The 25,096-nt window shown below is 44.3% G+C and overlaps 1 protein-coding gene across 1 annotated transcript in view; it reads right to left on the bottom strand.

The window, feature by feature from the left end:
- The window catches only part of hmcn2 (hemicentin 2), a 56,536-nt gene that overhangs the window by 24,660 nt on the left and 6,780 nt on the right, over window positions 1-25,096 (bottom strand). The window contains exons 5-43 of the mRNA XM_050050814.1: window positions 23,981-24,152; window positions 23,757-23,863; window positions 23,551-23,671; window positions 23,194-23,457; window positions 22,940-23,084; window positions 22,376-22,497; window positions 21,850-22,122; window positions 21,278-21,419; window positions 20,838-20,965; window positions 20,022-20,135; window positions 19,785-19,943; window positions 19,249-19,443; window positions 18,033-18,128; window positions 17,761-17,888; window positions 17,518-17,662; window positions 15,440-15,552; window positions 13,905-14,064; window positions 13,566-13,725; window positions 10,874-11,001; window positions 10,461-10,712; window positions 9,120-9,203; window positions 7,108-7,299; window positions 6,879-7,009; window positions 6,573-6,717; window positions 5,261-5,387; window positions 5,013-5,170; window positions 4,237-4,515; window positions 4,006-4,148; window positions 2,987-3,137; window positions 2,663-2,878; window positions 2,447-2,560; window positions 2,174-2,361; window positions 1,982-2,078; window positions 1,689-1,850; window positions 1,447-1,560; window positions 1,055-1,251; window positions 575-656; window positions 339-470; window positions 111-254 (exon numbers count right to left, since the gene is read on the bottom strand). Of these exons, the coding sequence (XP_049906771.1) occupies window positions 111-254; window positions 339-470; window positions 575-656; window positions 1,055-1,251; window positions 1,447-1,560; window positions 1,689-1,850; window positions 1,982-2,078; window positions 2,174-2,361; window positions 2,447-2,560; window positions 2,663-2,878; window positions 2,987-3,137; window positions 4,006-4,148; window positions 4,237-4,515; window positions 5,013-5,170; window positions 5,261-5,387; window positions 6,573-6,717; window positions 6,879-7,009; window positions 7,108-7,299; window positions 9,120-9,203; window positions 10,461-10,712; window positions 10,874-11,001; window positions 13,566-13,725; window positions 13,905-14,064; window positions 15,440-15,552; window positions 17,518-17,662; window positions 17,761-17,888; window positions 18,033-18,128; window positions 19,249-19,443; window positions 19,785-19,943; window positions 20,022-20,135; window positions 20,838-20,965; window positions 21,278-21,419; window positions 21,850-22,122; window positions 22,376-22,497; window positions 22,940-23,084; window positions 23,194-23,457; window positions 23,551-23,671; window positions 23,757-23,863; window positions 23,981-24,152 (5,980 nt within the window). The remainder of the gene's footprint in view (window positions 1-110; window positions 255-338; window positions 471-574; window positions 657-1,054; window positions 1,252-1,446; window positions 1,561-1,688; window positions 1,851-1,981; window positions 2,079-2,173; window positions 2,362-2,446; window positions 2,561-2,662; window positions 2,879-2,986; window positions 3,138-4,005; window positions 4,149-4,236; window positions 4,516-5,012; window positions 5,171-5,260; window positions 5,388-6,572; window positions 6,718-6,878; window positions 7,010-7,107; window positions 7,300-9,119; window positions 9,204-10,460; window positions 10,713-10,873; window positions 11,002-13,565; window positions 13,726-13,904; window positions 14,065-15,439; window positions 15,553-17,517; window positions 17,663-17,760; window positions 17,889-18,032; window positions 18,129-19,248; window positions 19,444-19,784; window positions 19,944-20,021; window positions 20,136-20,837; window positions 20,966-21,277; window positions 21,420-21,849; window positions 22,123-22,375; window positions 22,498-22,939; window positions 23,085-23,193; window positions 23,458-23,550; window positions 23,672-23,756; window positions 23,864-23,980; window positions 24,153-25,096) is intronic.

Genomic DNA, 25,096 nt, shown 5'->3' with positions numbered 1-25,096 from the left:
GAGTGGGACAAAGATTACAGCTAAATGCCACTGAAAATCATTCCTTTCATGAGTAATATGTATAATTTTCTGGGTGAGTGTATGTCATTTTGCTCAAATTTCTAGTTTACCCTGCACTGTGAGTGTGTAGTCTTTCTGTGTGTGTCCCTCGCCGTTCTTGGCCACACAGGTGTATGTGCCACTATGAGAAAGAGTGAGGGGCCCCAGCTCCAACCTGTTCCCGCGAACGGACCACTGCCACTGCAGACTGCTCTCTATACAGCAAACACATTCATTTACACTAGCTTTCACACATGACGTGTACTATTCCAATTTCCCTATCATGGCCTGCGTCTTACCAATAGGAGTTCCATCCTTGAGCCAAGTGATGCTGGGCACAGGGACCCCCGAGGCCTCACACAGCAGAGCCACATGTGAGCCAAGGGTGTAGTTTAGGGACTCGTGCAGAGGCCCGTCCAGGACAGGTGGAACTGTAGATATACATTTGCATTATCATTTCAAACATCCTGATTGCTCCCTTTTGAAAATAGTTGTTTACGGTGTTGGTTTGAAAAGACAACAGAGGTATTCTCACCATGAACAGTCAGTCTGAATGTCCTGTCCACCTGTCCAGCCACATTGGATACTTTGCAGGTGTAAGTGCCACCATCTGCCATCTAGGATCCAAAAAAAGAAGGTCATTGTAGTGAGGGAGGGTGCATTTTGAGCACAGGCTATAAGCAAAGACAGGACTTGTCTCCTTGCTCCTCTGCTAGCTGGTGCATGTGTTCTGAATCAGGTAAATTAAGTTAGAATAGACACGGTCAGAGAAAGGGTGAGTGCTGTATCTTGTCACATATGCAGCTACTGTATGTCTCCAGTTGTCCTAGTCTCATCCAGTCTGTGTCTGTGATGGAATAAGTCTGCGAAAATTTAATATTTATGACATATATTTAATATGTTAGCGTGTAAAGACTGGAAATATCTGTGAGCCACTTTGAGTCCTTGAAAGACCTCTTGCAGTGTTTTGTTTGTAGCCTCAAACATGGGTGACGTAAAACAATTCTTTCCTGACCTGAACTCCTATGATCTCCAGCTGATGAGGATCCATCTTTAGCCCGTTCCCTGCGGCCAGTTGCAGCCCATTCTTGTACCACGTGACCTCGGGCTCAGGAACACCGTGTGCTTCACATCTGAGTGTGACCGAGGAGCCAACTTGCGGGGTGACCAAGTCTGACTCAGCATCCAGACGAGGCTTCAGGGTGGGCAGGACTGATGGTTTGCACATGAAGACAGGGCATGATCTCAGTTTGATTCACTCAGGATGGCTATGATTCACTCCTGAACTATCCTCGGTCACAGCTGGCTTGCAGTAAACACATTTTTTAGCCTAGACAATGTTTTGAGATTTGATCATCTGTATATGTAGCTGAATTGTGCAGATGGTGTCACCATGTGTTTTCTCACCATAAACACTGAGGACAATACTCTTCTGGTCTTGGCCGGCTGAGTTGGTGGCTGTGCATACATATTGCCCTGCATCTTCCAGCTTTGCCCGGGGCAACTGTAGCATCTGGCCACCTATAATATAAATATATATATACACACAATAGTATCAAATGTAATATCTGTGTCATTATTAGATTCAAACAAAGGAAATGCTTTTGACATAAGAATTATTTGGGGGTTGCTGGTGGCCGAGGTCTGACCTGGTAGAATGTGGATGCCCGTGCTGAAGTGGAGGATCTGCCCATCTCTGGTCCAGGTGATCTCTGGAGGAGGGTACGCCTGGACGTCACACAGCATCGACACCATGTGGCCTTCAATTACACTAACCTCTTCCTCCTTCACGCCAATTATTTTTGGAGGCACTGAAAGAGATACAACAGTTGTTTTTGCATACTTAGAGGACACTGAGTCATAAAAGAACATCCATTATAAAATATGTAAAAGACATATACTGGTCCCTCTGATTACATGTAAAACAATGGACTTTTCTCACCTTGCACTGTCAGACTAAAGAGCTTCTCAACTGTTCCAACCTTGTTCTCAGCCACACACAAATACCCAGCCATGTCTGACACCTGGACACTGAGGAGCTGAAAGAGTGGGATTAAAGTGTTAATCCTCAATACAACACAGTAACAGATGAATCTGATTTACAAACTGGTGTTTGTCGTCAGCACTGACTAACCTGCAGCTGAGTCCCATCCTCACTGATGTGGTGCTGTGTGTCTGTGTGCACCGGCTGCCCGTCTCTCAGCCAGGAGATGACTGGAGCAGGGTGCCCGGTCACATCGCAGTGAAGGACCACAGAGCTGTTGACCACTGCTCCCATTTCCTCCATAAACTCCTCAGATGCTCCCATGATCACAGGCGGGACTGAGGAGGAAAAGACAACAGAAATGATGTTGCATCATTTCCAGTTACACACATTTAATTACTACCTAATTTTGTGCCTGCTTACTTAGGATCTCCAGCTCAAAGTGCATGCGGTCCTCTCCAGCCTCATTAACAGCCTGACATGTATACCTTCCAGCATCTTCTTTTTGCACTCGGGCGATTTGTAGCACCTGTCCACCTGAAAGGACAAAGCCCAACACACAGCAGCAGATTTATCAATGCACATGAAGAGCCAGTCATGCTTTTTACTGAGATCACACAGGAAGGAGCTCCTTCTGACCTGGAAGCAGCACCACTCCATCGGCAGACGTGAGTTTCCGTCCATCTTTGTACCAGCTGAGCTTGGGAGGAGGGATGGCATTACTCTCACAGGACAGGCTGATTGGATGGCCCAGGACCACCTCCCTCTTCTCTATCATGTCCTCGTTATCATCACCCTCGTGTCCTAGACCCCAGGATGCTTCTCTATTTGTCACCCCGTGAAAGATTGGAGGAACTGGCGAGATGAGAGCATGTTTGTGTCAGGTCACTTCCAACAGTATTCCAGTAGCATTAGAAAATAAATTTGCATTTTAATTTGAACTGACACCGAACTTGAACACACCCTGAATGGTGACATGAAAGTCTCTCTTGTCCTCTCCTGCAGAGTTGGTGACCACGCAGGTGTACTGTCCCTCATGGGACAGCATTGCGTTCTCTATGACGAGGACGTGGCCACTCTCCTGAATGCCGGCATGGAAGGTTCCAGTCAGCAACTAAGGAAAGAAAATACATAAGATGGTATAGTCGAAGTGGAATATTCCTCCTAATAGCAATCTGTGTGAATGCTATTTATTAGTTATTAAAGGGGAACACCAATGATCTCACACATCAAAGTCTGTTTACAGGACTTAGAAAACACACCTGAAACTCTGACTGAACTGTTGGGGGTTGCATTGCATTGTCTGTAATGCAGGAGCCAGGTTTTGACTTGAAGAAGAATGCGGGGAATGAAAAAGATGATATCTCTATTCTGCTGCACTGATGTTGATCCTTTTTTTAAATAGCAGTTGCTAACAATGTTAAAGGAGTGCAATCCTAAATTGGTGGAGTACTCTTTAACACTTTCCTGCCTCACTTCAAAAGTTAGTGTAGGTATCAGTAGTTGGATAATACGTACTACTGGGACAACAAACATTTAGCAGGTGTCTGGCTTTTAAAACAATTTCAGGCCTGTATATTTTTAAAATTCACCTAATCCTTATGCATTTTCTGCTGCTCCCTATTGGAGGCCCTGCTGAACATGCACACAAGCACACGTACATACTGAATGGTTGATGTTGCAAAAACAAAAAACAACAAGCTACACATTAAAGTATATGTAGGTAAAGAAAAAATTATTACAGTATTATACGTCATGACATTTAGTCACTGCATTCTTCCTGTACATCTTTGCTATAATTACTCATAGCAGAAGATCTGTGGAGGTGGCTTGTGCAAGAGGATGTAAATTCTGTTGAGGCTGTTGCAATTTGCTCTGCTTGCCAGTAGAGGCTGATAGAGGTAAACTTGTTCAGTTTAAATCACCTTAGAAGTACATGTTTGTGGTTTTAAGAAATGCAGAGCTTGTGAGGACAAACTAACCTGTCCATCTTTGAACCAATTAACCTTGGGTTCAGGGAAACCTTTGGTCAGGCAGGAGAGAGTCAAAGTCCCATTGATCCGTACTTTCTCTTCCTTACCACCAAACGTTAAGGACATAGGGTCGCCTTCTATCTGTGGTGGAACTGATGAGAGGGGGAAAAAAAAACAGGTGTTTCATTAAAAGTTCTGTCTCAGCCACTTTAGCATGTAAGTCGCGTAGAAGTCTCTTACCTAGAACGCTCAGGGAATAGTGTTTGATGGCGGTGCCGGCTGGATTCGTGGCTCTGCATGTGTAGAGGCCAGTGCTGTCTCCCTGCGCTGAACCCAGTCGCAGCGCCTGCCCGCCACGGGTGTATGTCGACTGGGGGCTGGACACGATAGGCTGGTTGTCCTTTAGCCAGGTGATGCTGGGTGTGGGTGAGCCCTCAACATCACAGGGGAGGACTGTGGGGAAACCCAGCACCACTGACACCTCTGAGGTCTCATTTGGGCCCTTGATGGTGGGGGGAGCTGGAGAGAAATACCAACAATATGTTAATGTTTAAGAGCTTGTAAGATTTTTACTGGCACATAGCACGGGATGAATAGATCCTCAGGGGATTGGCCTGTTTTGTGCAGGAGACCTTCTAAAACAGAAATGCAGTGTGCAATACTCTGAGCAATTACAGCACAGGCTCTGTAGGTGACACAGAAATCCCCAGAGCCCTGCATGAAGAGAATTCAGTCTGTGCTCATAGACCAGGTAGTGTGGTGCAAGTCAAATTATAAAACCGTTAAGGCAGGGTCTACACATGAATTAAATATTATGTTCAGTTACTTTCTTTGTTAAAACAACACCGCTACCACAGCAGCTTTGTAAAAGAAATCAGCTTAATGTTCTGATAACTTTTTAAGGATATTTAGTCATCTTTGTTTTATTTCTGTCTGTGGAGAAATAAAACAGATTGGAGTATAAGCTGAATTCAGGAAAGTGTGTTTTCTGAGTGTATGTGTCTTAGAGTAGAGACCTTGCACTGTGAGTCTGAACTGGCGCATCTGAGTTCCTGCGTTGTTTCTGGCCAGACACTGGTAAAGCCCCTGGTCCCTCAGTCTCACTGACTTCACCTTCAGCACCTGGCCATCTTCCAGAAACTCCACATGTGGGTCTCCATCACGGGACAGAACCCTGGAGAGAGGAAGGAACGGAGGATCAGATCAATACTATGGGTGTGTGGCGCTGAATGTCACGTCAATAAACTGTTGGAGTGATGCTCACTCTCCATCGCGGCTCCATTCCACTCTGGGTGCTGGTCGTCCACTAACGCGACACTGAAACTCCACCTCCTGGCCCAGTTCCGCAGTTAATTCCTGCAGTCGGGATGTTCCTGAGATCACTGGCGGAGCTGTAACAGAGTAAACACACCAGTCATACATCAGTTAGTTAACATGGTTTTAAGTATTTATGGGATCGGAGCAAGATAGTATTTACATCAGTTTAAAATCATTCAGATTACGGAGGGACATCAGTTAATGAGGTTATTAGAATTGACTTTAATGGTTAGTGACAACTTTAAGGACGTATGCTACATTAAGTGGAGTATTAAAGTTACCCTACAGATACATTTTTAAATATGTAAAAACACTCTGCTATGATTAATATTTTGTTTTATATGGTTTTCCCATATAAAAAAAAAAAACTCATTAAGAAATTCTGGATCTGGCCTCCATCCCCGTTGCTTATGCTAGGTTTCACTGTGTGCTGTCTCCAGTGCTAAAATGAAATGTGGAGATAGGTTTGGCTATGGGAGACTAGCGCCAGGTTGACTGGTGAAAGAGCAGTGTGCGTCAAGAAAGCTAGCGTTAGCGTCAGGGGTGACATAGGAGCGATCAGCCATACATGTTTGGGCCTCGGTCAGATTCAGACTCAGATGAGCATCTTTTATTTGTTTATGTTGTTTGTTAGATTGTTGGCTAACTGGCAGTGACTGACACAGCTTTAATGACTGTAAAACACAATAATATCTGCTACGAAGTTACACTGTGTTCACACTGTTATTATGTAATTAAGAACCAGAGGTGTAATAAAAGTTCGCAGAAAGATATATTCTGTCTGGCTGAGAATTTTATATTATGTGTAATAAGTCCACTCTGAGCTGGAGGCTTCAGTTTTCTTTGCCAGTGTTGTGTTGATGTCTGTTCCCTCATTGAATAAAAATGACTATTAGACAGTGACTAGCTTTCGTATTAGTGGCGTACCAAACCTCACTTGCCCGGCGTATGTTTGAATCTCAGATTTTAGGGCAGTGCACAGACATCGCCCCCTTTAGTAGAGGAATGTGAAAACACCTCTCTAGTGACAAACTTTGCACAGGCACGAGTCCGTTTAATCAAGGTCAGACATTTTTTAGTGGAGGGGATCTTTAAAATTTAATTAAACAGTTAAACTGCTCTGGGGGCTTTAGACTGCTTCTCCAGGAGATTTTACTACTTAATGTAGTTAGTTTCCGTACATCTGTTTCTTCCTCCACTTTCTTCTTTTATGTACTAAATATCAGTGTCAGCCAGTGACAGCTGGTTTATGAGCTCACCTTGCACCACAATGTGATATTCTCTGCGGGCCTCCCCAGCTGAGTTTTGAGCTGTGCATGCAAATCTTCCTGCATGTTCTGGCTGAACTCTGTACATTCTCAGCAGCCTGTTCCCGTTCTGCAGATAGACCCCAGGACTGTCCACCTGGACATACAGAGATCAGTTGAGTGCATCTTTGTTTTTAATTGTAATTAGAACAATGACCACTTGGTGGCATTGTACAACTAGGTATCAGCAAGGTATATTAACATGCAGCCCACATTTTACATTAACTGTAAATGGGAATTCAGGGTGAAAGCACTCACAGGATGACCATCTTTAGTCCAGGTGATTGTTGGGGAGGGGATCCCAAAAGCATCACAGCCCAGAGTGAGAGGCTGCTTCAAGGTGACAGTGAGGTTCAGTGGCTGCCCATCATCTTGGATCTCTGGGGGAACTGTAGAAGTGCAAAAGATTTGTGTTAGCACAATGTTTCTGTTCAGTTTAAGGTATTTATATTAGGCTGGAGAGAAATAGAGATAACTGACTTCTCACCATTCACTTTCAGCCTTGTCTTTCTCTCCACAGAGCCTGCCTCATTGGTTGCCACACACTTGAAGTCCCCGCTGTGGCTGGCAGACGCTGTGCTAATTATGAGAGCTCCATCCCTCGCCACAGAAAGCTCTGATTGTTCGGGGTGTATCTCCAGGCCGTTCTTGAACCAGCGCACCTTGGGATGAGGTGAACCTGCAGGTGCGGAGACAAGAGAAGGATTGTGAGCGAGTATGAACTGAGCTTTATTGATCACGTCTGACAGAAAGAAAAGTTACTTCCATCTCTCTGCTCCTCTACGGGGGAACTTAATGGGCAGGCGGCCCAGACTAGAAAAAGCCAGCTCTACATTTATCTGTTGGACAGCGGGACAGCAGGGGAGACATTGCCAAAATGGGTCCTTGTAGCCTGCGAGCTTAAGATTTCAAGGTCAGAGTCACATAAAAAAAGTAAGACACAGTATGCTGGCGAGATGTAAGATGTGCGGTTTAAAACACGAGCATCAAGATTTATTACCAGACACTGAGAGTCTTAAGCAGTAAGAATAGGAGTGGTCGAAGGAGCAGTTCAAAGGCACTGGTGTGTACATTTAGGAGCCTGAAACAGATGTGTTCTGTGGATTGCTGGGTGGAAAAGAGGTGGAAATGGTCAAGAGGAGAAAGGTGGAATGGGGAAAAGGTGGAGGATTTTGTAGTCAACACAACAGACTCGCCAGGACAAGGACAGAGAAGCAAGCTATGATAAAAGAGCAGTGGAGTGTAGGGGATCTAAATGCCAGGGCTCTGTCTATTTACAGAGGTGTTACATATACAAACACCATGGACGAGGAAGGGAAATCAAACACTGTGCCCTTCCTCAATCCAAAAAAATACTAACCGCAGGACACGCAGCACCAGCAAAGGTGATGTTATCGTCCGTTGCCTCTCCGAACACATGTTTACAGTTAAGGAGCTCTAAGCAAATTCATTATCTCATTGCTGGGAGGAAATGCATACAGATGTTCTGCTTTAGATGTTAACAGATCTCATTAGTAGACTTTGAATTTACTTGCTGGGGCTGACGAAGATGGAGATTATCTCTTCCATGTGTTTCTCAAATAATTACCTCTATCAAATGCAATGCGCTTGTTGGTGAATTAATAATATCCTTCTGGCAGAGACTGTGCTTTATCTCCCTCATACAGATAGATCTCAAGAGAACAATGAGGGGATCCGTGTTTCCTGCCGCTGGCTGCCTCTCTGGGGTGTCAAGAGCATCAAGCATTTCTGTGAAAGCCCTCTGTGGCCTGGTACAGCCTGCCTGCCTGCCTGCCTGCCTGCCTGCTGGTATGACTTGGATGGAAGGTGGGCTAGTGTGGCTTCATCTTCCTCTTCCTGTGCTTCACGGTGCACCTCAGACATCTCTGTCCTTCATCTGCCAGCAGCAGCCTGTAATTAGGATTCCTCTCCCAGCAGGCCCCGACGCAGAGGAAAGCAGATGTGGCTCACTGAGGCAGCAGGCAGACTGATGTTCCAGCTGTTGCTCCACATTGGACACAGTCCTCACCTTCTCTTACCATGCTGGTAACCATGAGACAGCTCCACACAAACAATACCTGTTCGCAGGGGCTGTCAGAGAGCAAGTTTCCATTAGCGCATTGGCAGACACTCAATGTGTCTCCATAAAATAGCAAGCTCTCCACGTCCCTCCAGGACGCTACCTTGTTCGCACAGTCAGAGATAGTAAAATATAGAGACAACAGCGTGCCTTTGGGTGCGGCGATAAAAAGAGGATGCGCCTTTTAAGATGGCAAGGGGATTTTTTTCTGGTTTGACAACTCAAAGTTTACACTGACAGTAGATCTTCCTTTGATGGTGCATGAACACACATATCTGTCCTACATTTAAAGTGGAATTTTCTCTCATTCCTAAAAACAACTGAGAAAAGACGCATCCATTTTAAGCTTGTGTCTCTAAACACCAGACCTTTGATTGAGTTCAGTTTTCTCAGGCTGACTCGCGTGAATCATTTCATACCTTCAGCAGGGCAAGGGATGATGACCTTGCTGTTTGCTACTTTCTCCATGATGGCATCTCCAGGTTCGGCAAAGGACGGGGCCTCTGTGAGAACAGAAAAACATGTTAAGTGCTGGTTCACAGTGAATAGTAAATTGAAAGTGTAATGAGTATTAGTCGGATGATTAAAAGATGTTCCAATGTATTTAATCAGGTAGTCTCATTGAGATCAAAATCTGTTTTTCAGGAGCCTGAAAACACTCACCAGACGACCGCACAAACAGCATACAAAAACAACACTTCTGAAGCCAGATAACTAACAATCAAGTGGCAAATGGAATTAATAAAAGTAATGAAAAGAGTGATTAAAAACATCAGATGGCACAGCTTAAAAACCTCTTAGGGGAAAGAAAAACTCTTGACTGAAGTTTATAGTTCATTAAATTTAAAAGGTGCAAACTAGTTCTGCCAAGGTTAGTATATACACATGTACTTGGTCTTAGGGGCAGGGATTTCAGGAAAGCATCAAAGTCAGACTGAAGATGAGCAGGAGCCTGGGAGTGGAGCAAGGGGCAGATAAATGTGTAATTTGCATAAAAGTAGGAATTGGAGTACTGCTCAGGAAGAATAATGTGATTTATGCATAATGTAAATAGTAATGGACCAAAAATAGACCCCTGCGGCACCCCATCACCTCTGGCAAAAGGCATGATTTAGTACAATCAGCCACAACAGTGAGTTCTGCTTAAGGGATCTGTATACTCTGTCAGAAGTGCTTGTCGTACAACAGAGTAGCCTCGGACACCCCCACTGACAATCCCATAGTCACATCCACAGGAGCCAAGGTTTCATCTTCTCTAATTCTGCTACTTTTACTTTCTGTCACTTTTCTGTGGACAACTGGGTTCAACTATACAAATGTCTTCCAGTAGAGACTGTCTGAAAATGTGTGCCACTATGCCCGTATTTTAACCGTATCACGTATCCCTCCTCTCTATGATGGCTTGCTTTTCACTCCTCCTTCAAGAATGGCCAACTACAGATACTTCCGACTTCTGACGTAGTTGGACAATACGCTGTCCAAACTATTTTTTATCAAGTATAATAGGGCCCTTATCCTCTTGCAGCATGGAGCTACTGTGCCTCAAAAGAATACACCTCTAAAGACTGGGAGAGCTAAAACTGGGACACTGTCAGTGTATATATATCCTTATATTGCCAGAGCTAGGAAATGTTTTCTTTTAATATGTCTTACATGATTCACAATGCTGTAATGCTGTATATAGTGCAAAGTTGTGTTAATTTCTGCTTGTTCTCAAAATCAACAAACAGGGTTTTAAGAACTGAACTGCAGATATTCACCAAGAACTTCCAGCTTGATCTCCAAAGTCTCCTGTCCAGCGCTGTTTCTGGCCACACACTGGTAAGTGCCCTGGTTAGCCAGGCCAACCTGCTGAATCCTGAGGGGTGTGGTGTTCTTGACCCCAACAGGAAGTCCATTGTGAAACCAACTGACCTCAGGGCTTGGCTCTCCCTGGACCACACATGGCAGAGTCACCCTTTGGCCAATCAGGGCTTTCAGGAGAGAGGGTGCTGGCTGAATTCTGGGCTTAGCTGAGGACAAAAACAAATATCCTAAATGCGTGTCTCACCTGATCAGTTACACACCTATTTACTTATATCCCATATATTTTACATATGTAAGAGGTGATGTGTTCACAATGAAATGCAAGTTTATGCTAGTTCAACTTTCTAATAAAGCCGCACTGAGTTACCTTGAATGTGTAAATTGTAGCTTAGGGACACGTTTCCTGCTGGGTTTTCTGCAGTGCAAGTGTACAGTTTACTATCAATCAGGCGCACATCAGTGATCCTCAGAGAGCCTGAAGGCAAAACAGTGAACCTGGGGAGTGGTTAGGGGTCAAGGACAAAGGGATGGAGAACACACAACACTTTATGAGTCACTGAAGATCTACAGCCGCTGAGTTTTGGGAAAGGACTTGTATTATTTATATTTTCCTCTAGTGTCTTATTTGTCTTCAATACATCTATATGAGCACATAAATAGTGAAATATTTATAAAGGCTGCCTAGTGTTTATAGTATTGGTAAACCTTGATAGTTGTGTGTCTGTGAAGACACATTTCAAGATACAGCTTTGCTTCGGTTTCTTTTTTTAGTAGATGAGTCCATGAAAACAGTTCCTGTAAACAGAATCAGACAGTGTATTCCCAGTACAGCTACTGCCAAAGGCACATTGATAAAATGGTTCATTAGTATGCAAATTTATTATATAATATGTGCACATTTTGAGCAATTTGTGAAAAGAATGGAGCATAATGCTACAGTGTCCACTGTACTGGATTTGCTTCACTTTAAATTGATCTCTGAGCTCTAAATACAAAACAAAGCATGGAAGAAAGTGACAGCAATACAGAGTTGAGATAAATTGTATATCTGTTAATGGCGTCCCTGCATTTGCGTTGTTTGGTTGCAGGAAAGAAAAATGGATCCAGTGATGGATAACAGTTATAAACAAGAAAGCACTAAGTGAAGCGTGGACCTTAGCCAGGGCCTAGTAATCTCTAGTGAGTTGTTAGTTTCACAGTTACCGTTGTCCAGGGAAATTTTACTGTCAAAGGGTAGCCAAAGCTTGACCTGGTGACATCGCCATGGGAAAAGTGATAGGCTCACAAAAATCAATGTATTTCTTTGTGTTGGAAACAGTAATGTGCACAGCAGTTATTGTGTGTTTATCACTAAGGGTCAGGCTACAGATTATTTGAAATCAAAAGGTGAGCCTGATGGCAGTGCTGGATGGAGGGTCACACAGACCTCCATTGTCAATATGTTTCATCCTCCTGAGAACAACCATGTGGAAAGTAAAGTTTAGGCCAGACCATCTTTTCCTTTTATAGATGTTTGTCACAGACAAACAAGTGGACAGATGGAGGCGATCACATGCGCCACCCTCCACTCCAAAAACATACTTTGCAGCAAAAACAAAAGCAGGAGTTAAATGTAGGTTAAAGTATGTAAATGTAGGTCAGCAACTTTATAGGGGTGTGTGGTAACCTGAATTGCACCAGAAGCTATCCAGCTGTATAAATGCATAATACATGCAAATGTAAACACACCTCTGTGATTTATCTGAGATAAGTGTGTCTGCTAAGCAACTGAATTCTAACAATAACACGTTCATGTAAGTAGAAATGGGTTTGAGGCACAAAGGGCTCTCTATTTCAGCTGCACATATGGTGTAATGTCGCTCCCCCACCTCCTCAAACAGCCTTAGGAGAGGCAGCTACATTGGAACCAAATGACTGCCTCTGCAGTGGTCTGAGCGGCTCACACTGCAGCGCTGCAGCCCGGCAATGCCACAGTGAAGGCTGACACAAGCTCGAGCACACAGGACATGAACCACCCCTCTCCCCCATCCATCACTCCCCACACTGGTGTCAAGTCATCTGTGTACACAGTCTGACACAAAGACTAACTGGGACAAATTGGTCTCGTCAGGATTAGGTTCTAGAGCGAACAAATCCACTGACTGAGTGTTAAACAGCTCTGGGTCTTGATCCATCCCCCTTTCTGTCTTTTTGCGAGCACTAGCCTTTTACATAGCTACAGCAGAAATCTTACCGCCCACTGATTTAAGCTATTTCACCAATCAGCACTCCCTGGCTATCTCCTTTGACCCCACGGCGCAGTAAGAGAGAATGAATCTCCCTCCCTCACAGCGTGCTTGTTTCCGCAGGTCCTGCATATGCAAAGCATGGCCTGTTGTGGGGGTTGTTCACAGAGATGTGTTATTCTCATCAGACAGGACTAGTAAAGAGTCAGCATGTTGTTTTACTGCCGAAGCACCCCAGGGAATCCGAACATCAGGCAGACAGGGCTTGTATCTCTTCCTCTGTCAGTTCGTTTTCCTCCCCTCTTCCTGGCACCCCCCACTCCATCCACCCCCACCTTTCTCTTCTTCCTGGCCCCACACAAGTCATACTGTATCTGAGTCACTGCAGCTTTCAACCCACTTCGTCATTCTTCTATCTACCCCCGAAAACCATTCGGCATGGTGTCTGGCCCGGAGAATCTATCTGTCATCTATGCAGTCTGTGTCCCCAGTCAGCCAGCCTTGTCTGCACCCAGAGTGACCACACATGAAAGCCAGAAAGCAGCGAACCATGTGGGACCAGATGTTCCTCCTCACTTTAGCCAATGAGTGAAGACCGCACACAGCTCTCCGGCAGACTGTTGCAGCCTCCGCCTTGCTGCCCTTCAAAACTCATCACTAAATGGACTCCAAACATAAACAGCTGCTGTGAATGACAGCCAGCATCAGTCAGAGACCCTTGTAAAGAGCTGAGTCAGATGTTAGCTAAGTCAGATGAGAGGTATGGTGAGAACTTTTGTTACATTACATTTTACTAATTTAACTGCATCACTGCCAGAGTGAGGTAAGACTTACCCAGCTGTGACGGGGGGGATGGGATGCCCATTTCTGCTCCATGTGACTAGTGGAGAGGGACTCCCCTGGGCCTCACATGGGAGAACAATCTCTGTCCCCACTTCTGCAGCCATCTTCACTATGTTGTCATGGCCACTCACACCCACTATCTTAGGTGTGGCTGGAAAAGAGAAAGAGAAGTTGTAAGAATACAATGTAGTTTCTACGCTTGACCTGCTTTGTATTTCTAAAAATGTTCATGCAGTGAAACATCATACAGTCTGTCGACAGAGGTCAGCCTTTGTTAAATCAAACACTGCTATGTTTGGGTGACTGCGGTGGAACATTTATTTGCCTTACTGTTGACACTGAGCTGGATTTCTCGGCTTGCGTAGCCCACAGGACTGGTGGCGGTGCAGATGTAGATGCCTGCATCGTCAGTGGTGGGGTGGGGGATGTGGAGGTATCCATCAGGGTCAGACCGCAGAGAGGAGTGGTCCCTTGGCAGAGGCTGCCTCCCCTGGAGGAACAGCAGGCGTAAGACCAGACACAATATACCGTGGATAAAAGCTGTCCACACAACAGCGCGGGGGAAACTAAGCATGGTTTAAGGTTTACAGGCTAACCTTTGATGTCTAATGTAATTACAGAGCGCCCCTTTAACTCACTCTCTATCCCCAATACACGCATGCAAGAATGCAGCCTGCTGCACACGCACTTGCTTTGAACATAAAATTGCTTTTACAGATTCACTTTTATCTGACAAGAGAAGAAATTTACTTGACTCCAGAGTACTACTCTGAAAATGTTTGGAGAAAGCAAGAAGAAAAATGGCTCAGTTCAACAATATGTATGTTGACCTCACTTAGTAAAGCCAGCTATGTGATGGTGCGGGGTGTTTACTTCTGCATGATTTTTTTGTCTGATTTCTTCAGTGAAACAGATCAAATCACTGCTTTTAATGACTGAGGTCGCAAAATCCATCTGTACATGTGTAATTCATCATTTGGTAAAAAGGTCATTAGATGCCTTATATGATCATACTGTAATTAGTGTCACAGCCAGCAAGGCAGAGCTCTAGCACTGTATGACACATGTAGTGAGAACATCTGATAATAAGGTTCATGGTTTGCGCTCTGGGTGAATTAAGCATGTTGGCTTTGCACCGGTTCAGCCTGGTTTTATGTAACCTTTGAGGCTTGAAGTGATTCTTTTTTTTTAACTCAAGTGTTGAACTGGAAGGTGTTGCAAGAGAGGCTTTAAATAGATTCCTAGGTACAATTACAATCCTGAGTGATTTCTCACAGTCAAGCTGCAATATGGTAAAGTTGCCATGGTTACATCCTCCTGGTCAGGTTAATCAAATCTTGATTGCATTGCAAACTGTTATTGTCAGTGGTATTTTTAGAGTGTTCTGAGGAATCAGATAAAAATACGGCCGAAAGGAGAAACTGTTGTTAGATGACAGTAAGAAAATGATCAAATTGAAATAATTGTATTATTCTAAATAAGCACGTCTTACTTTAAAGTAGTAAAGAGAATGCATCATTAGATGAAGATGACTAATATTATTATCACTATCATTATGCTGGTGCTGATTACATTAAAAGCCTACTGATGACTGGTTGGCTTAAAATTGAGGATCCCACCACCATTGCCTAACTGGATACTGATCTTTTGTTTGACTGTAACATGCTTGATACCGCTATTACTCCACCGTTATTTACAAAGTCTTAATGATGATTCATTTTAAGACGAATGAACGCCAAGTGTAATCCTCACTAGATAAAGTTGTGGGAATAAGAAGTAGCCAATTAGTCATGCATGGATTTGTGGGATGCAGCCAAAGCAATCATTTAGATAAGTAGATTTTGACAGTGAGTGTGACATCCTACCTTGGACCAGACAATATTTGGCTTGGGAACTCCACTGGCCTCACATGATAGTGTGATGGCTACGCCTTCGTTAGCTATGTAGTGGTACGGACCGGCGTTGATCTCAGGGGGCACTGTGGAAGAAGTAGGTCACAAAACACAGCTGTCTGACTGGCCATGAAGAAGCAAGCCCACAGCATTATCACAGGCCTTAGCCGGCCAGCAATGTCAGTGCTCGAGGCATTTCTTCATTACAAACCGATGATGAACCGTAATCTGGCCTGCCTGTCATTACGCGCCTATGAACAAAAAGACCCTTTCATCAAAGCATGCAATAAATGAACCCTCTCACTATGATGACAGCAGGTGGTCAAGTCAGTGACGTATTGTTTTCCATGCTGAGTCAGCACATTGTTGACATGACTGTCCAAACCTCTAGCATTAAGAAACCATAACGAGGAATGACAACTCAAAGGATAACTTCACCCACTTTGAGTTAGCTACAAAGACTTTGTTTTTCACACATCCCTCCGCAGAAAACAGTGAACATATTGATTTATTGATTGACTGGGCACCATGTTTAACAACAGCAAAAAGTTTACAAATTCTCACACAACTCATGCAGTATAGATCAAGTTTCATTTATCCAGTTGTGTGCTCAGTATTTCCAAAAAACATGCATTTCCGCTGAAACCACACTATTTAAAACTTGAAGTTATCTATGCCCTCTTCAAAGCTTTTTTCTGCAAAACTTTTTGTGTCTGTAGTACTGAGCACACATTTTACTGTTGTTAAGAGTGGGCTACAATCAATCAGTCAATAAATCAATATGTTCGCCATTTCGCATGGAGTGTGCAAGAAAAACAATGCTTTCTTTGAGAGTTAGAGGTAACAAGGCCAAGACTGACTGATTTACAAGTGGTCATTTTGTAGGTGAAGTATTCAGGGAATTGCTTGACATTTTGGGAAATTGGCTTTTAGTTTTCCTGCTTGAAGTTAGATGATTGTAAGAGCTACAAAATTGGCAGTGTTGGGGTGTGTGGCAACCAGTTAGCTTGGCAAACACACACACCACATGATGTTTTAAAGGTTTTAAACAACAAATATATAACGTGTTCATTAGCAAGCTTCATTAGCCCAAGATTCCAGTCTTTATGCAAAGCTAAGCTAATGGGTTGCTGGCTCTAGCTACACATTCACCACAGTATGCTAAAGATAAAGATAAAGCCATGTTAGACAGACCTAGCTTAGCATAGAGACTGGAGGCTGCTAGCTTGGTTCAGTCTGAAGATAAAACAAGAATACAGCCAATGGATTCCGAGAATGAAACAAGACTAACTGTGTGTTCCAATAGCCATACTATGTACCAAACTATTTAGTATGCCAGAAAAAGATCTGCTATGTCCCAGTGTATTGTATGTCAAAAATACCAGGATGTTCTGCTACATCTGATCGTATTTTGCAGTATGCAAGCCAGCATGCCTCTCGGGCTATTCTGACCTACAATCCTCTGTGCAGTGGAAGACACGTCACATGACAAAGCAAAACAGACCACAGCTTGACAGCTGATTGACAGCTCTCAGAAGCTGCAATGATGGATGACAACACATACAAGAAACTGGTGACCAGTGGCATAGTAATAATAGGAATATTAATTGTTTCGATAAACAAAATAATCCTAAAGATGACCAACAACAAATGGACATAGCAATGAAAATAACAATGAAAGAGAAATGTAATTTCACTGTTGTGAATATAATGTTAAAATCTAGTATGTGTGCAGTTATAACATAAAGTTAAATGTTATTGGGTATTTGGCCATAAACCAAATCAACTGGCATTCAAAATCCACCTACTAGCACCTCTAAAGCTCACTAATTTACTTTTGTCCCGTTTGTTTAATGCATACTTAAGCTTAAATGTAAAAATGGACAGAGCCTAGCCTTTCCTCCCTGCCTCCAGTCCTTATGCCAACCTAAGATAATCATCTGCTGGCTCTAGCGTCATAGTCAGCGTGGGTGAGATATTGATCTTCCCGTCTAACTCTTGGCAAGAAAACAAATAAGATTTCAGAATGTCTGACAGATCTTTGAACTTACCATGGACCTCCAGGCTGACTGTGATGTTCATGGAGCCTGCTACATTCACTGCAGTGCAGACATATGTCCCAGCATCCTCTGGGGTGGCTCTTTCAATGTACAAACTGCCATCACTCCTCACAAACATCCTCCCATTCAACTGAACCTGTGCAGAAGAGAAACAACTGCTGTCTCACAGGAGCATAAAGATCATCTGTGTGAGGTACTGTATGTATTTGAAAGTTTAATACCACTCAGTCTTACAGGTTTTCCATTTTGGTACCAGTGTCTTTCTGGAAGAGGTATTCCATCCAGCAGCATGCATGGGATACTCAGGGACTGACCAATGCCAGTAGTGATGAGTGGGGCACCTTGGGCCAGGAGAGGGGGCTCTGCAGGAAAAGGAAGTGACATAAATACCCAACAAGAGCAGGAAAATGTGGGTATTTTAAGGCCATAGTCAGCTTTGGAGTTGCTGCCATTGTTTCTAAAATACATTGTGGCACAGAGAGATAAGGGAGCTTAAAAAAGCCTACCCAGTCCAGTGACACTAACTCTGGCCTCCATTGTAATGGTTCCAAACTGGTTCTTGGCCTCGCAGATGTACAGCCCTTCATCATCCAGCCAGACACCTGCAGTCAAACACAAAGTAAATCAGCACTGAGCAAACTTGTATCAACATCTTTAGAAACAGCACAACCTATACATCTGAGATAAGCAGCATCTCCACACTTACTGAGAAAGAAAACTACATATCCAGAAAAATAAGTCCATGTTAATAGTAGATTAGTCCTCTCCTCAATAACAAGTGCTATTATTGGTTTGACTGCTCTGTAATTAAGAGTTAAAAATAGAAAATAATGGGATTAATGGGTTTGCCTCAGCTGCCAGCCTGCTGACACACATGTCCCACTCTGTGAATTCTCTGGAGATTACATGTTGGAACATCAACATATGATTCACTTCTTGTGTTTAGACAGTCAGGCCGATGTTTGAATGGGTGATGACAAGACATTAGGCATTAAAGTAAAAAGTGAGAAGCAGAGGGGGTGGGGGGTTGAGGAGTTTGTGTGTGATACAATATGGGAAGAGACATTTTCTGAAACAATAGCAGGTAAAATAAAAAAACAAATAAATAAAGCCATCTGTAATAGGTTGAGCTAATTAGGTCAGACGGCAGCCACAAATGGAAACAGTGACAGGAGCAGCCCGTGCAAATATGTCCGTTCCTCTCCAATATAACATTACACACACACTATAAACATTTAGTCTCAGGAGCACAAAGGATTACCCTCAGTGGCCAAGATTAAGTCATATTAAGGGCTAAAATACCTTCGAAGTTCACAATTAAATTCCCCTTGTCCTGATGGGAATAAAATTTCACAATGAAGGAGAAATACTTGGACAAAGAGACACCAACACTTGCAGAGTGATTAACAGCATTAAAGTGATGTGGCAGTATTTTAAGGTACGCCTTTCACAGACTAGAAGATGTGCTTTCAGCAGGATGGACACTTTGTGAGAGCCATCTATTTACTGTGTAACTTTACTGACAGCAGTGACATCCTGTTGCCCCTCCTCTCTTAAGAAAAGCTGAATTCAATATGAAAGGCCGCACCTCTTCTATATATATATATAAAATCACCAGAAAATTTCAGTCATGCCGGTCAGTGCAAGGCAACCATGAAGCTGTATAAGCCTGCACTGCAGACCAAAGCTCTTTGCTGTGATAGTGTTTCATGGACAACTCACTCTGGATTAGAAGATGTCCGCTCTCTAGCTGCATTGTTCTACTGTGGCTGTCTGTCCTTGTAAGAATCTGTCTGCCGTCCTGTCTGCGCCAGGTCACCGTAGGCTGCGGGAAACCTCGGGCAACGCAGGGGAGGGTGATGTTCTCCCCTACGTTAGCTGTCGTGTCAGTTGGTGCCTCCGAGAACAATGGGCCCGCTGTGGAGGGAAGAGTGAATTTTTTCGTCATGTAAATCTTGAGAGAAATATAAGGTAAGGTAAGGTAAGGTAAGGTAAGGTAAGGTAAACTTTATTGTCCCCTAAGGGAAATTCATCTTGGGCACAGTGCTACATTTCATTGCTTCACAGGACAAGATAAAAACATCATCACAGGGACACATCATCACAATGACAGTTCTATCACATAAAACAGACATGGACTACATTTAACAATCACAACACAGAAACATACAGAGACGTCTAAAGTGCAAGAAAAAGTGCTGAGTGCTAAAGTGCCGTGTGTTTAAAGCTTTGTGTGGAACACCGGAGTGTAGTCTCACCTCCAACCTCCAGAGTGACAGTACCAGCGGAGGTTCCGGCAGAGCTGCTAGCCACACAGCTGTACTGACCGGCATCGACCTCCTGCACCCCTCGAATGTGAAGGGTCCCGCGGTGTACATCCTGCTCGACGAAAGGAGCAGAGCCAACCTCAAGCTCACCTGGAAACACACACAAAACAAGCCCATTGGTCTCTGACCGTTGTTTTTATGTACACACCGTTTATGACCTTAACTTACCTTTGAACCAGTGAACAAGGGGAGGGGGGATGCCTGTGGCCTGACACTCCAGAGTCGCATCACCACCAACAGATACAAGTACGATTTGCTGTGCCACTGTTATTCTAGGAACCTCTGGAAGATACAAAAGTAAGCATGGGACGTGGTTTGATTGTGTATTCTTAAAGAATTTTTATTTTATAGAAATGTATAGTAAAGTAATGTCAGCTTAAATCACTAAAAGCCCCAGGATAAACCTGAGAAAAATATAAAAACTAAGGTAATATTTCACACACATTCTGTCTCAGTAGAGCTGGATAGATGCTTTTGGAAACAGGCAGACAGCCGAGCTGAAAGGATGAGCTGATCTATCTTACAAGGCTCTTGCTGCCTTGACAGATCAATGTTGTTAAAAATGACATTCAGAGACAAAAGTGTGTATAACACCAGCACGCCCCAGGAAGAGGCTGCCACAGTCCATCAGTATTGAGGTTTCTGTCAACCACTAACTGACATGCCATGACTGAAACTTCAGGCCCACAACTGTCAGCGCTCACATAAATAAGGAGAGAAATATCCTATTGTGGAAGACAGGGCAGCATGTGGCCACACTCGCTTGTGATCTACTCAGGGTTGGTGCACAGCTCAGACTGGATATCATTCACAGACTGATTCAAAACAAATGCTCTTGAAGAAAAGACAATAACACAGACGAAAACACTGCCTCATTCAGCTGAAAATGAATGTTAACAGAAATGATAATCCTGAACAGATATTTAAAAAAGGAAGAGACTCTAAATGGTGGATTACATTACTACCTTCAACATCTTTACCTACCTGCAAAAGTAAGTGACACAGACTGAGAGGCACTCCCAGCCTCATTGGTGGCCAAACATGTATAGTTCCCAGCATCCTCTGGGAGGGCCCCTCTAATGGTCAGAACTCCATGTTGGTGTAGACTTAGCCTGTAACACACAATAGACAGAATTCATGTTTGTTGACTCTCCATGATTACATGCGCAGATGTAAATTGGCAATTCACCTCTAATCCTTTCTGCTATTCTTGGGTATCATGAGAGGAATTTTTCTTTGAATATGTATTTTACACAGGCATATAAAGTACTTGTGGCTTGGAAAAAAGATTTTACATCAGTAGATGTAAATCTCCAAAGTGATGCAAACAAGATGTGGCAATCGTGCATGTCGTTAAAGTGGAATGTAATGACTCTTTGAGTCCTCTGTGCCGGAGGTGTTGAGTGGGCTGAGAGCTCCCTTACCTCGGCCGATTAGTGAGGAACATGTTTCCATGGCTCCAGAAGAGCTGGGGAGGAGGGGAGCCGGACGCCGAGCAGACGAGGCGGATCTCGTCCCCTCTGGAGAAAGCCTGGCCCTGGGGGTGAACTACCACAGAAGGAGCCTCTACAATTGGAGTCAAACAGAGGCAAAGAGCTGTCGATGACTCAAGGCCTTGTCACCACGGTATGATGTCATTTATAACTTCCCTATTACAAGTTTAACAACAGTAAACTCCTGATGATGTGGGCTACAATGCAATTACCGGCACATACCAGGTCTGACATCATCGGTACAGAAGTTTCACATTTATTTTGCTATTTTTGAAATTCATTACAAACATGTGAGCATGCACCCATAGTCGAAGCCACACTTTTCAACACGCATCAATTCTGGCTGATTAGGAACATTTTCTGATGAGAAAGTGGCTCAATCTGACTGAGAGGAGGTTAATCCATTAATGGAAAACAGATGACGGGGGCCAGAGAGGAACCACGAGGCCCCTGGTGTGTTAAGTGTTTAAGCAGATGACCTGCAGGGTATTGTTCTGCCGTACCTGGGACGAGGAGCCACACGTTGATTCTGCTCTCTCCGTGAGCATTGGTCGCCACACAGCGGTACTCCCCAGCATCCTGAGTCCGCACCCCACTGATCTGCAGGGACGAGTCGGACAGCAGCCTCACCCTCCCCGCCCGGGCCCGGATGATACGACCCGCTCTGTACCAGGTCAAGTTGTGGCGCATGGAGCCTTCCACCTGGCAGGACAGCACAGCCACGACTCCCACAGAGGAAGTCACATTCACTGCAGGCTTCAGGACCGGAGGAGGCTCTTGTTTTAGTGGAAACAAAACCGAAACATCAAACTGGTGTTATCAGCGGAGAACAAACAGTGCAAATATAGTTTACTCTTTCATACAAATGTTTGTGCTGGCATGCTTTGTATTATGTTGATGTTTTAGCCATGAATCTGAGATAAAAATGTCTGGAACTCATTTCAAAGCCTTCTTCTGACTGTGATGGATGTAGCCAAGATGACTGAGGAGGTGTGTGTGCTTACTTTGTTGTACATGTGTGTGACATACCTCGAACAGTCAAGTGTGTTAAGGCACGTCCCTGTCCTGCGCTGCTCTGCGCTATGCACTCATACAGGCCTTCATCCTCAGCTGACGCGTGGGCAATCTCCCATGATGCTATGGCAGAATTCCTGACACAAAAGCACACTTGGTTCGTTCACTGGAGTATGACAATAGCAACATGATCCCATTCTACGTCACATTCAAATAGGATCTCTGGCACATACACACTGGGAATAGTTTTCACCACAAGTCAGCTTCACTTCATGAATTTAATTCAAAGCAGAGCGTCAACACCGAGAGAGAATAAGGGCTTTGTTAATTTTTCAAGATGACACAATCCAATATGTAATGTTCACAAAATTTACTGTGTATACATGTAAACCGACAGATGAGCCAATAAAACTCATCAGTCAAGCAGCACTAATGCTTCACAGACATGCTCACTGGTAAGTGCAGTGAGTGACCTAATCAGTGTATTTTACAGCAGGTAATGGGAGAATTAAGCTGCAGCATCTGAAGGAAGGCGAGCCAAAAGCTACAGAGTGCTGAGTGAATAGAGGAACGACTCACTGAAAGAACTTCTCCTCTCCAAGTGAAATCCCACTTCTGGTAAATCTTAGCCTGTATGGGATGTCACTTTCCACCGTGCAGCCGATCACAGCAGGCTGCATGTAGAAGCCCTTCACCACTTCAGGCATGCTCACGGCTGGGGGATCTACTCAAGGGAGCAAACAAAGGTTAAAGGTCAACAGAGAGATTGATGAGGTGTGAGAGACCCAGCGGAGTGGCTTTGGTGAGATGTTTTTGGCAGGGGGGGGTCTTGCCTGGAACGATGTTTGTGTAGGAGACACTGGACAGCCTCTGGAATCGGTAGCCCTCCTCGTCTTTGCCTGTCACCTTGATGAAGAAGCTCTGGGAGGGAGTGCGGAACTCTGGTAGACTCCACAGTCCTTGTTGGCCGAGGTCAGAGGGCAGAGGCGCGGGGATGGTGCGTAGGGAGCGGCCTGAGCCTGACATGAGCTCCACATGGCTGAGCTGACCTGGAGGCTTCAGGCCTGTACATTTCAGCAAAACGTGGGCTGGAAGTCCTGAGGGAGAAAGAAAGCTCATGATGAAGTCATCTTCTGCACGTGTTCTCAGTCAAATAAGACACAAGAAGCTAACAGAGACATGTAGGGCACCTTTTATTGGCCTCTCTCTGGTGTGATTGAACTCTGAAACTGGTACACTGGAAAAGCCAGCTCGGAAGTCTAGGTTGCTGACTCCTGTGACCCTCAGCGTATGGCGGCCACTGCAACTCACCTTTAGAAAGAAAGCAACTGTATTTAGCTACCCTCTATAAAACACTCAAAGAAACATATTCATGGATCATTCACAGGAGCAGTACCTTCAGTTTCCAAGCCCCAGGTCTGGGAAACTTCAGGTTGACGACACGGGCGGAGTTGGGAATGTTCAACAGTTCTTTCAGGCCCTGCTCTACACCCACTACGCGACCTGGAACACAAGAACAGGAACTTGTCAAAGTAAAATATGTCTTCCCTTGTTTGTGGGCGTGGAAAATATTTTTTATTAATCAGGCAGGGGGAAAAAACATATAAATGTGTTGTCTACCGAATGGATCGCTGAGCTCAATTTGCGGTGCTGGTCCGCTAAGTGACACAGTGACCTCGCGAAGGCTGGGGTCAAAGGGCACTTCCCACTTGTTTTCCTGGGCACTGTCATGGTTGGAGGAAAGCAGGTGGACCTTCAGGGCCTGCACTGTCTCCTCTACCCACTTTAAAACCTGGTGGGAGGAGAAAAAGAGAGCAACATGTCACACTGATGGAAACACATCCGCCGGTGGATGAGGCTGGGACCCGTCAAACATAAACTGTCAGAGATCCGTTCTCAACTACGAGGACAGGAAGGACACGATTGTGGCCTTTCCTTGAAAGCCCCCATGAACCCCTTCCTTGCGCGAGCAGCCCAGCAGGCTGCTCTTTGTCTTCGGACTATTCTTTCATCGCAAAAGTATTTCTCAGAGGGATTTTGCCTAAACAAAGGAAAAGTGAAACAGCTCAACTGTCAAACTGATAACATACAGTTTTCTGCACTCTCAAGCATGTATTCCCAGAGGAGCGTCTCTCACGGTGGAAGTCTGTCAGGCAGCAGTCCCCCTCCTGCAGCACAACTTTCATGAATCATGAGGCTTGTTCCTCGGAATAGAAAGTAGTGGTGCCTTTGTTTAAGAAATACACTTTAACTGTATATTTCACAGTATCAGCCTGACAAATGTGTGGGATCATTTACGGACAGAAACGGCTGCCTGTTTCCCACTTTTCTGTGGAACCGGTTAAGCTTAAGCAGCCAGACGAGGTCAGGCGGTGACACATTAGGATTGCAGGAGCTCCCTTCTTAAATGAGTCACTGCAGCACTCAGAGCAAAGATTACGCTAAGTCTGAAATAATGGCAGACAGTTTGATTATATTTAATGGCAAAAACAATCATTACTTAGACTATCATGTCCTTCAGAGGCCCTCCAGAGAAATAACTCACAATATAGAATTTCAGTTTTGACAGGTGCTTGACCTTCTAGGTATAATCATTATCATGGTATTGAATACACTTTTCCTTTTGTTTTCTCTAAAATGAAAACAGAAGCAGAAAAACCCACTGATATTTTGCAGTCTCATTTCAGTGGCCGCAATGGACCAAACGTCTTCCGTCTTCCAAATGCCTAACAAGTA

Source organism: Epinephelus moara, chromosome 8, assembly GCF_006386435.1.
Source record: "Epinephelus moara isolate mb chromosome 8, YSFRI_EMoa_1.0, whole genome shotgun sequence".
In the NCBI taxonomy this organism is placed as follows: domain Eukaryota; kingdom Metazoa; phylum Chordata; class Actinopteri; order Perciformes; family Serranidae; genus Epinephelus; species Epinephelus moara.
Note: the sequence above shows the minus strand (reverse complement) of the source record. Positions and strands in the feature narration are given on the sequence as shown.